The sequence below is a fragment of the Ceratina calcarata genome, unplaced genomic scaffold, assembly GCF_001652005.2.
Source record: "Ceratina calcarata isolate Rehan_Ccalc_2016 unplaced genomic scaffold, ASM165200v1 scaffold119, whole genome shotgun sequence".
Lineage (NCBI taxonomy): Eukaryota > Metazoa > Arthropoda > Insecta > Hymenoptera > Apidae > Ceratina > Ceratina calcarata.
Genome location: NW_017132868.1, coordinates 117,717 through 129,320, shown reverse-complemented (window position 1 = coordinate 129,320; position 11,604 = coordinate 117,717). Strand labels below are relative to the sequence as shown.

Sequence of the window (11,604 nt, the reverse complement as noted above, 5' to 3'; positions counted from 1 at the left end):
ATGTATTAATTTTAAAAGAATTACTCAATTTTGTAGATTGTACAATGTTTTAAGCGACATCCACTATATAGTATACAATTTGAGTATTCCGCGAAACCGGCTGCATGTAACAGTAATTCATCTAATTATTTCTTTAGTTCCAGTGTTTTTCAAGTCATCTATCTATCTAAAGTTGCTTTAAGCGAAGATTCTTTTATAAAAATAATTATTGCCACAATTAGTGAGGGGTTGTCATTATGATGGAGTTAAGATTTGATTGATTTTTAAATCCATTTGTCACAAACACGTGCGAAGCCTTCAATAAAATTTGGCTGATCTAGTTTTCCGTCTTGAATTGTAGAATCTCCTTGATCTGATTTGTACAATTATAGACCACCTTGTATATACATATTATACATAAGGTGACCTGCTTGTTATTCATAGACAGTCATTTTTAATTTGTATGAAAAATTTAAATCTTTTGTATTCCTGGAAAGAGATACTACTTCATACGCATTTTATTTAACTATCGGCAATCATTTATTGGTATGAAAATTGATGAAAATGTGGGGTTACTCGCATGCCTACAAAAATATGTTCATGTGTGCCATCTATGAAGAAAGAATGCTTTCAAGCCATACATATATTTATATACAAAATACAAATACAAAGTGTATTGGTGATGAAAAATAATGTCAACTGCACGGAATTGATTCAATACTCCCACATACACACACACAGGTCATTATATATCTACAGTTTCGCTATGTTACAATAAGAAAAATATAAACACATACTGGAAAAATCTGATAATCATCCTTCATCATATAAAAACCAATATACATATCATATATACAATATTTATACGTTATACTGTTTATACGATATTACAATAAGCGAGTTGCTTCCGATTATCGCGCGATCTTCCAGATTCTCGTCAATCAGCTGCTATCAGCTGTGTTGCTATCATGATATTGAATATCATTGTTGTCATTACTCCGAAGTGAAAGTAACAACACTACTATAACTTGCATTTACGAATCCCGTATATTTACATACGCAATGAAATCTTTGCTCAATGAATAATGACCAGTGCTGCATTGCCAAGTTAAAAGTGATCATATTCTGCACTACCGTTCTTTGACAAGCACTTAACCTCCCTCTTGTCGTTCTCTTTTCTTGTAGAGTCAAAACTAAATCCCCTGATTGTGTTTATGGAATAATAAAGAACACAATCCTTATGACATATTAAAGGATTTCAAGTCCTGAATTAACTATTTATAGACCATCGTGAAAATGGACAGCCTTTTCACGCAAAATATCTTAGATGAATTGGAGGATATACCGCAAACAGATGAGCCAGTTTGGATTTTTGGAAAAAAATACGATGCCATAAAAGGTCTAACAAACGTTTACAATAAATAGAGATCAATATTCAATAAATTGAATATGTAAGGTCTTCAATTTCAGAGCTGGACACTATCCGTAGGGATATAACGTCAAAGTTATGGTTCACATACCGAAAAAATTTTGTACCAATTGGCGGTTACAGCTCGCAATATACAACTGATAAGGGTTGGGGTTGTATGCTAAGATGTGGACAAATGGTTCTGGGTCAAGCCTTAATTATATTACATTTAGGTAAATGATAAATTCTCAGATTTGTCATCCTTATTTGACAGTATATTACTTGATCTTACATTACATGCTCTACTTGTTATCATTTTCTTTTTTATTATCTATTAACTAACTTCAATTTATAGTTAAACTTATTATTAGGGCTTCTGCAGTTCCTTGATATAAATCGCATGATTTGGTAGTAGTGACATAAGTATAAGTATTGATGCAGCAATCTTTTTTTTATACGTGTTTGGAAATATAGGTAAAGATTGGCAATGGACACCAGAAACTAGAAATAACACGTACCTGAAAATTCTGGAACGCTTTGAAGATAATAGGTCTGCCGCTTTTTCTATTCATCAAATTGCATTAACAGGAGCATCTGAAGGAAAGGAGGTCGGACAATGGTTTGGTCCCAATACAATAGCACAAGTATTAAAGTAAATATTTAGTATTTTTCAAATATTTATTTGTATATGCATTGCCAGTGCGTGTACGTACACGAATTATCAAATTCTTATTTTCAGAAGATTAGTTGTGTTTGATGAATGGAGTTCAATTACGATACATGTGGCCTTGGACAATACATTAATAGTTAATGATGTTCGTTAGTATTTATTATTAAAAAGATTTAATTATATTTTATTCATATGATGAGCATTATATTTCATTTTAATGTTAAAATAACCAAACACTTACAGTAAAACAATGTAGAATAGAAGGAGGTACAACGGCAGAAGCTGATGGCAATGTACCATTAAAAGCACCAAGCCAGTGGAAACCTTTGTTACTTTTGATACCTCTTCGTCTTGGATTAAACGAGATTAATCCTATTTACATTAACGGTCTTAAAGTAATGAAGAAATAATAAGTGTTCTTGCATGGATGGCCAAATATGGAGCAAAACGTATGAAGTTAAGTATAATTTATAATCGCACCTATGTAATTTTTCAGACCTCATTCAAAATTCCACAATCTCTGGGAGTGATAGGAGGAAAGCCTAATCTCGCGCTATATTTTATAGGATTCGTCGGTACGTATAGATTTAAAGATATTAATTAATTTGATATTAACTTTAACCATCACATTTTATATAGTTGATGATTGTAATAATGAAAATTAAAAGCATAGTTAATAGTAGGAAAGTAAAGTAACATAAAATTAAATGTGTAACAATGTGTACAAATCTGTATTAATCGCGATGTTAATGTTCATAGGGAACGAAGTAATTTATTTAGATCCACATACAACGCAAAGATCAGGCAGTGTTGGAAAAAAATTAGAAGAGGAAGAAATCGAAATGGATGCTACGTACCACTGTAAATCTGCTAGTCGTATTCCTATTACGGGAATAGATCCTTCTGTAGCACTTGTTCGTAGATGATCTGTTTCCAAAATTAATCATAATGTATATACAACTTAGATTTATCTTGGATTTCTTAATACTTATATCATATACTTTCGTCAATACAAGAAAGTGTTTCGTAGATTAAAATACTCGTTATGAATCAGATTATTTTGTTCTGAAATGTTTTCTTTTATTGACCAGATTAATGAAGATATCAAGATATCCAAGATAAATGAACAGGCCGTATAGTACAGTCTTATTTCATTTCAGTGCTTTTTTTGTGCAACTGAAAAAGATTTTAAATCCATGTGTAAATCTATTCAAGACGAACTAATAGCACCTGAGAAGCAACCTCTGTTAGAATTATGTGCAGAGAGATTGGCACACTGGTCACCTGCCGAGGATGTTGCTTCGGAAGTAATACCAGCTTCAAGTTGTAAGTAGTTCTTTACTAAAATTATTTCTAATATTTACCGAATTTTATTATCGATAAATACTACTTTCTTTTTTTATTGTAGTAAATATTATTAAATTCGAAATGTTGTATAAGTTTTAGCGACTTTCGTTTATAGTTGTAGATTTTGAGCACATAGACCCACAATGTGATACATCCGACGAAGATTTTGAATTACTTGGTTGACATTTAGTTGTCAATTGACAAGAATCTGCGATATAAATACTATATATCTGGCATTAAACATCCATTCGTGTATAAAATGCAACTATTCATTCAATATTCATACTTAACTTAACCCAGTATTCTTTTAGTACTGGAAGTTAAAGGTAATAAAATAATTTATACCAAATAATAAAATATTGTATAATAATTGTATCTCAGTTTTTGGATATAAGTGATCATCGATATCAACCGTTCACGGTATACACAAATTTTGATCAAAAGAATTTTAAACTTGTCTATAAATATGTATTTGTTTTCACGTATGTATGTATGTACATACTTATTTTTTTATACAGATAATAAATTAATATATACAAAGATGAGACAAAGAAGAATCTGATAAGTCATACTTTCCGTACAGAAGAACGAGTTCATTTTCAGCAAGTGATATGTTGTTTAAAGCTCTGTGTAATTGATTATATTACATTGATTAACAATTACGCTTTTTATTTAATACTTCCTAAAGTTAAATAATCATTTCATTTTTTACATTTATTCACTTCGGATGAAAATTGTAAATTAGTGACATGAATCGTAAAATTATTATCATTGTTTCTCTTTAATATAAAATTATTGAATTTCACTATACAGGGTATTTATAAAAGTTGATACTAAGCTTTATAAGCGTTTGGTACTTCATTAAAACAAGCAAAAAATCGTAATAAATATGGATTCAAAAACAGCTAGTTCTAGAGATATTAGATTTGATTTAAAAATATGAAATGGATATGCAGGGATCGTTAGACACCGAATTTCAGGACAGATAGATTGGGTGCGTAGGACCTATACAATGACAGCTTCATTCACCCGATCAGCATGTATTAGATTATCATCTGTGGGGAGACTGAAAACGTGTAGTATCCTAAACAAGTAAATTTGTTGAATCACTTGAAACAGCTTATCGAAAATTCCGATCAAATGACACATGACAGAAAATTTTCAATGGATCTATAAGGAAATGAACGAGGGCATATAGAATGTACTTTGTAAAGATGATTTGTTGTATGATGATTAATGACAAAAATATTTCGTAACTCCGGAACCAACGATTCTTAGATCCATGTTTAGTAAGATATTTTGCTTGTTCTGTCGAGTACCATGTTCCCTTGACACCAACTTTTATAAATACCAAAAAATATATTCTAGTATAAATTACTTATTTACAACTTATGAAATACATTAATCAAATTGTATGTCTGTATTCATACTGTAAGTAAAAGGCAGAAAACTGAAAATTAAGAGTATTCATGTCCATAAGATGTCTTTGCCTCCTTCTTCTTGACCGTATAATGTATGCAATGATCTTAATGTACATATATAGGTCGGTATTCAGAGTCATTGCTTATTTTTAAGATCGTCTTAAGCATTTGCTTAAGTCCCTATTCCCTGTACAAGACAGGGACTGGAAATATAGGATAGACAGGGATAACAAATTCTTAAGACGATCTTAAGAATAAGCAACAATTCAGAATACCGGCCATACAGTTCTTAATGTATGTTTATCTCGGAATAAATATATACAATGTGACAAATATGTATATATATATACTTATTATTCAATACATCATTTTTTAGCACAAGTGTGTGTGAACAAAATATAAGAATTTTTAAGTTTGGGATTTTTGCTTCACATACATATATACATATATGTGTAAACTACATCTACAGAGTTGACCAGCTAAATGGAATCATCTAAATATGCAGCTTATTTCGTACCTTATAAACAAATTTTTCAGTAGAAGGTTACACTGTTTCAGCAAATAGATATAATGCTGGAAATAGATATTTTAGTGACCTTTTTTTAACAAGATTTTAAGGACACTGATACTTTTCTATTAATAATTCTATGTTTATTCTTTAATATTTTTGTAGAGAATTCATGAATTCGAACTATAGGAACATACTATTTCTTTCATTTACTTCTGAGATATTTGTTTTTTAATATAAAATTTCAGAAAAGTTTATGCGACATTTCAATTTAGATAACAGTAGTAAATGATAAGAATGATACGGTTGGTGAACTTATTATTTCACAATATACAAGAATATTGAAAAATAAATATAGGATTACTACAAATAAATATTAGTGTTTCTAAAATCTCGTTAAAAACTAATCACTAAAAAAAACTCTTTTCTAGCAGTTCCGTAAAACAGCAGTACAATTTTCTTCTAAAAAGTTGTTTTACATATCACATAATCAGATATGTAGGTGACCTCATTTAACTGGTTCTCCCTGTATATGTACACAATTTTAGATGATTTAAAGCCATTAGATGGAATTTTCAAATCTTCGAACGTACATTAAGCCCTTAAGTTATTCATATTTAAAGTTGTGTTTGCATTTATAATGAAAGTTTAAAATTCACATTGATCAACATAAATGTATATATATAGAAAGACACAATCACTTCTATATTAATTTATGTCATATACTGATTGTATCAACATTCTGAATTTTATATGCTGTTTCAATAAATTGTTATATATACTTAAAATTTTAAATTTTTGAAGATACGCAGAAAATTGAATATAAATATTCTCTATAATGATTTCTATAAAATTAAGAGTTTTTCGAGATATTAAAATATGAATATTTTTATATGAAACTAAATGATTTGGCATGGATTCTACTCCTACGCTAATTAACAACTTTAACGCATTACATAACACGTAATTTACAATTACAAACCCGCGCGTACGACAATTCACAATGCTAAGACAAAAATGAACTAACGCTGCCCAAACCTACGTCCTAATTTAAATATATAACGAACAATATCAATAACAAATCCGACCGATTTACATATATACACGTATAAAATCTTATGCACAAAATATACAATAATTACATACACATATAAAATATTTCTTTATTTTTGTCGTGTTAGTCGAATTTGACATTGTTCGACATTTAACTTAGTACATTGGATAGCATAACACGTACAGTTCAAAGTTACGATGGCAAATCTATTTAAATCAGCTGTAGGAGTAGGAACACTAATACATTCCACATGCATAATTTTTAAAGAGCTCAAATTATTTCCTCCGAAGTTTTAAAAGACAATTGTACTATGTATATATCAATAATAATTTAATTACTATTTACAGGCAAAATGTTGTGATCATCATTGCTTATGAAATAAAAAGAAATTGATATCTGAATGTGTTCTATTTCATAAAATATTAGCTCGAAAAAAGGAATATTTAAATGAGGACTGAAATATCATGTTTGTATTGTATAAACAAACAAAAGTACATTTAATTTTCTTCAAAACACACTTACTAGTCGTTAATGCTTGACTAATGACTAGAATACCTTTGGCGAAAAATATATACATATGTACATACATTAACATATATTTATACATATGTATATATAAATTCGATGCGTAATAAAAATTTTATTGATTCTTTTTGGCCTCTGATATGCTGTACTTACGATCCCTTAAATTAATTACAACTACGGTAATATTGTCAGCTGAACCCCTGTACGCCAAAAGAAAAAAATATACAATAAAAAATATTGCTCCTAAACTGATAGTCATTCATAACACTAATTTGTGTTACCTGTAATAGCTTTGCAGTGTAATACTTTTTGCGCCGAAATGTGGTTCGTTTATACGTTCTTTGATGAAAGCTACAGCCTCTTCATTCGTGAATGTATCCCACAAACCATCTGACGCCAAAACAATAAACATCGGATTGTGATCGCTAAGATCGAAAGTTAAGATATCCGGATCAGCGATCACCAATTTCTTGTCCTTCAGTGGATAGTCCCCCAACGCTCGAGAAGTTGCCAGTATACCTGCGACTCGCCAAACGCCATTGAATGTTACTAAACCGCCGGCTTTATTTATTCTCCTTCTTTCTCTCTCCTAGGAGTCAAAAACATATTTTATTGTTATGCGTTTGAAAAATTTATTAGTAGGTAAGTGAGTATCATTACGAGTTTATACACATACCTGTTGAGGCTTATGATCAAAAGACAAGGGTATGGCGTTGCCTTTTCCATCACACATTACGCCTCTCGAATCACCAACATTTGCGACTATTAATTTATTGTCTTCCAACAAGGCAATTAAGGCCGTTGTGCCTATACAGTATAAATACTTTTATACTATATGTTTGATACAATAAGTCTTAGTGTTAACTTTCAAAATGACGATTACCAGCTACATCCATATTTTTCTTAGCAGCTTCAACTAGTAATCTATCCACTGCTAATACTTCATCTGTTAACAGTCTACCATAGTTTATTTTATTTCCATCAAGATAATTTGTAATATCTATTCTCAATGGTGTTTTTGTCGTTCTGCTTGGTCTTACCTTGTAGTTGAATAAACAACATTTTTTCCATTCATAAAAGACAATCATCAAATAGCAATCATTAAATTTTAACAGTTACTTTACCTCTCTTGTTATAGGCCTTGGCAAACTATCCAGCTTATCAAGTAATTCCGGATCGGTTACACCAACATTTTTTTTCATACAATCGTCTGTCAAGGACGTGCTTACGGTTTTACGGAAAGATTTTTTACGTTCAAGAGGTTCCGCTGTATTCTCCTTTTCGTCAATCTTTTCAGATTCTTCTTCCTCCTTCTGCGCATCATCTGATCCACGTCGAACTTTACCAGCTAACATATCTTTCAATTCAATCACCTTTTTATTAATGTTCGGAATAAGCTTATCGCGCGCATAATTTGCTGCAAACTATTAAGGAAAGTAGAGTGTCAATACCATACAATAATACTTTTTCTAACAAGAAAAATATTGTACGTAAAATATTAGCATATCGTCTATTTCTATTCTATTTCATTAAGGTAATTGATGATACTATTTCACGTAGAAATTATGGAATTATTAGATTATGCGTATTCTGATAAACACCCTCGTTACATGTAAAAAATAATGATAATAACTTAATTCTCCTAATTATTTACATGTTGTGTCAGCTAAGAATACATATAAGATAATTTTATTTTTATCTTATTGCATGCATTAATTCTTAAAAATAGTTCATAAGTAATCAACTCCTAATATTTCTACAATAGTATAACAAATCTTTTAAACTGATCTAAGTATTAATATAAACATAAAAAAATGTATATTTCATGTCAATCTATGTGAATTGTATTCTAACAAATATCTGTTGTTCATATATAAAAACATTAACTTTAAAAGTATATATTCTGTAATCATTAATTAAATTTTTCCAACTATTATATTAACATTGTACAACTTTACCCTTATTTACCTTATCCCTAAGGGTTTACCATATTTCTTAATCTGCAATTTTGGAAGACAGTCATCATATAACATTATAAATGTATCGAATTTAATAATTATAATGTTATATGGAAAATCTAGTCGATTTGAAAATGGAAGTATAGAGATATTTCATTTATCGTTAATCATAATTTAATTGCAGTGACGTTTTTAAAATAACTCTGTTTTGTATTAAATTTACCTCTCCACCATGTCCGTCAAATACAGCAAACAAAGATACACCTGTGCTGTTCATATCCTCATTTACAACAAAACGGTCCTCCATGCGAGCTCTATGCCCTTGAACAGCATATGCAGCAATATATCCTTGCTTCAATTCCCAACTAAGTTTCACCCCATTATTTACAGAATCGTTAACTAAGAACTGTAGCTTTGATACCTGAAAGTAAGCTATATGAATTAGTTTCATTTATTCCATAATAACTTAATTAGTTTCTAGTAGACATAACATGTAACTTCTTTCTAAGTAACATACGTTTGATGTGGTACGACCGAGCGTATATTGAATTCTTCCTAATAATGAACGGCTCCATACATCAACAGCCTGTATGTACAATAGAATAATTGCTAAAATTGCTCCAAAAATTAAAACTTCTGGCTTCAATGCATATGCTCTCATAATTTTCCAAAAGTAACCAAAAGGAGTATTTATTCCAGCATTTAATCCAGTGGGAATTCCCACTGCAAATTTTGATACCAGCTTCATGTATGATACATATGTCTGTTGGACAAATATACAAATACAACATTAATATGGATTTGTATAACTTTGCAATGTAATTATCAAGTCGAATCACACAAAGAATAAGTATTATATATCGCTGAAATAATAAATTATGTTATTTAAAGTATAAGTGTGTTACCAAAAACTTGTGAGTCGTGACTATTTTTGAATACGGATTACGCGATACGAAGATCGAACGTATAACAGCTATGTATGTAAAATTTTTCTGAAAGTAATCAGCATTGATGTGCATCACTCAATATCACCTGATACAAAATCCTGTCTTCGAATTCGTCATCCATAATATAATATAAAAAACACGTTGAATTTAAGCCAATTTCCTCATGAACCTTAACGTCAGTGAGTTATTGGACAATGATTTGTAAAGACAAAAATATGGAGCACCAAGATCACATACGAATTGCATTAGAAAGTTATTCATAAACTCGTACAGTCGTTCGTTCGAAAAACAATTTTAAAATTCGTTAATAACAGAAAGTAATCTGTACATCACTGGTGTAGTATTTGACATCCGCACTGCACGAAGCAGACGATGACGATACCGATACTCGATATCGATGAGTCGATGATACCAAAATTACGAATGTTACTGGAGGTAAATTCTTACATTCACGCCGCGCAATTTTATAGGCATGCGGCACTGGCACTAGCGGCGTTCTAATTACACAAAATTTTCAAAATACATTGTACAAATCTATTGTGTCTAACTTGAATTTCGCGACAATTATTCAATTAAAATTTTATTTATTATGTAAAAATATAATGAACTGTAAAATATTGAAAAATACTATAATACTTGAATTGTTCTGTACGCGTTACGCGAAGGGTGATAATTATAAAGATTATTCACATTTATTTATAATAGCTAGAAATATATACAGCTAATACATTCTCGCTGTATTATGCAGCTGATGTGTGCAGTGTGTATTCATGTAGGTATATTTTCTCTGTAATGTCTTCTTTAGTTAACATAGATAACTGTATATGAAAAAGTAAATAAGGATGGGAATATAGGAAAGCTATCAGCATAATTACGATATCACACGTTTACGTCAAGACGTGAGACGTGAGCTTAGAAGCCGCGTAAACATGGCCACAGACCACAGAATCGAAACGAGCGGTTGATGTTCTTTAACCCGCGTAGTGCGTTTATTAATGAATATGCGTGACGACAGTAATCTTCTTACTATACGGAGATCAATGTATCATCGGTGAAGATGAGCGAGAGAAAGTTTACCCGTGGCCTAGGTAAGCCGGGAATGGCTGCTCAATTGCGAGAGACTGTCTCTCAGGTAGTACGTGAGAGTACCGTTCAGGTAAGTAAGCAGATACACATAAATGTTTGTTGTTTGAATCTTTGATTTCCTACGCACATTTTTATATTATTTGTTTTGTATCAAGTACTGGATAATTTATATTACCGAAGAAGTAACTTCCGCTTTTCAGTCACCTATCAGTCCATTCATGACATCGTTAATTCAATATTCATTGACAATTACTGTCAATTAAACTATAGTTCGTAGAACTAGCTAACTATAAATGTAAGTTAAAGGTGGGAGTAAATAAAATTTACTCAAGTTTTCGTGTTTATGTTTTGAATAGTTTTTTTTCCTATTTATTTAGGCTGACAGATTTAAGAGAATTTTTAATTATAATAATTTCGTTAGATATTTAATATCCCTTCTGATCTCTTATTTATCTCATACAATGTACTTTTCATTTTGTTTTCAGAGTAAACCACATCTAGTACAACCTATAGATTTTGAAAGTTTTGTATTAAAAAATAAAACTTTGTTACAAAATGATCCTCAAAGAGAACTGTTGATATATCCTCAGGATGATGTTTCAGTAAGTGTTAACTCAGTATTTCTTATCTCTTTGATGGAATCCACATATGTCACGAGATAGATGATTACAAGATGTTCGTAATACAATATCATTGTATGA

General features: G+C 30.5%; 3 protein-coding genes across 15 annotated transcripts in view; 2 read left to right on the top strand and 1 right to left on the bottom strand.

Moving 5' to 3' along the window:
* Positions 1-595: 595 nt before the first annotated feature.
* On the top strand, positions 596-4,066 carry Atg4a (Autophagy-related 4a). 9 transcript variants are annotated; one of them, XM_018024974.2, is made up of 10 exons: positions 596-720; positions 1,264-1,378; positions 1,450-1,620; positions 1,862-2,039; positions 2,127-2,206; positions 2,301-2,452; positions 2,554-2,632; positions 2,817-2,971; positions 3,218-3,383; positions 3,520-4,066. In XM_018024974.2, the coding sequence occupies exons 2-10, from the start codon at positions 1,276-1,278 to the stop codon at positions 3,585-3,587; spliced, it is 1,152 nt and encodes a 383-aa protein (XP_017880463.1). In that variant the 5' UTR covers positions 596-720; positions 1,264-1,275; the 3' UTR covers positions 3,588-4,066. The 9 variants fall into 9 exon arrangements, 8 of the variants coding, with proteins under 8 accessions (XP_017880463.1, XP_017880446.1, XP_017880472.1 ...); XM_018024957.2 differs by having other exon boundaries at positions 597-720; positions 1,165-1,378; XM_018024983.2 differs by lacking the exon at positions 596-720 and adding an exon at positions 797-988.
* Positions 4,067-6,471: 2,405 nt separating this feature from the next.
* LOC108625152 (protein phosphatase 1L) lies at positions 6,472-10,278 on the bottom strand. Of its 2 annotated transcripts, none has more exons than XM_018024926.2 (8): positions 9,776-10,278; positions 9,388-9,633; positions 9,094-9,291; positions 8,037-8,336; positions 7,796-7,952; positions 7,589-7,719; positions 7,194-7,501; positions 6,472-7,112 (listed from the first exon to the last, which is right to left on the bottom strand). In XM_018024926.2, exons 1-8 carry the CDS (start codon positions 9,887-9,889, stop codon positions 7,028-7,030), a joined length of 1,539 nt encoding a protein of 512 aa, XP_017880415.1. In that variant the 5' UTR covers positions 9,890-10,278; the 3' UTR covers positions 6,472-7,027. The 2 variants fall into 2 exon arrangements, with proteins under 2 accessions (XP_017880415.1, XP_017880423.1); XM_018024934.2 differs by having other exon boundaries at positions 9,903-10,273.
* Positions 10,279-10,548: 270 nt separating this feature from the next.
* Ziz (dedicator of cytokinesis protein Ziz) overlaps positions 10,549-11,604 on the top strand; it is a 14,096-nt gene continuing 13,040 nt past the window's right edge. For 3 of the 4 annotated variants that reach the window (XM_018025035.2, XM_018025026.2, XM_018025053.1), the window contains exons 1-2: positions 10,875-10,973; positions 11,389-11,505. In XM_018025035.2, coding sequence (XP_017880524.1) covers positions 10,875-10,973; positions 11,389-11,505 — 216 coding nt within the window. Of the gene's footprint in view, positions 10,974-11,388; positions 11,506-11,604 lie in introns of all 4 variants that reach the window. The other variant, XM_018025045.2, reaches the window with a different exon arrangement.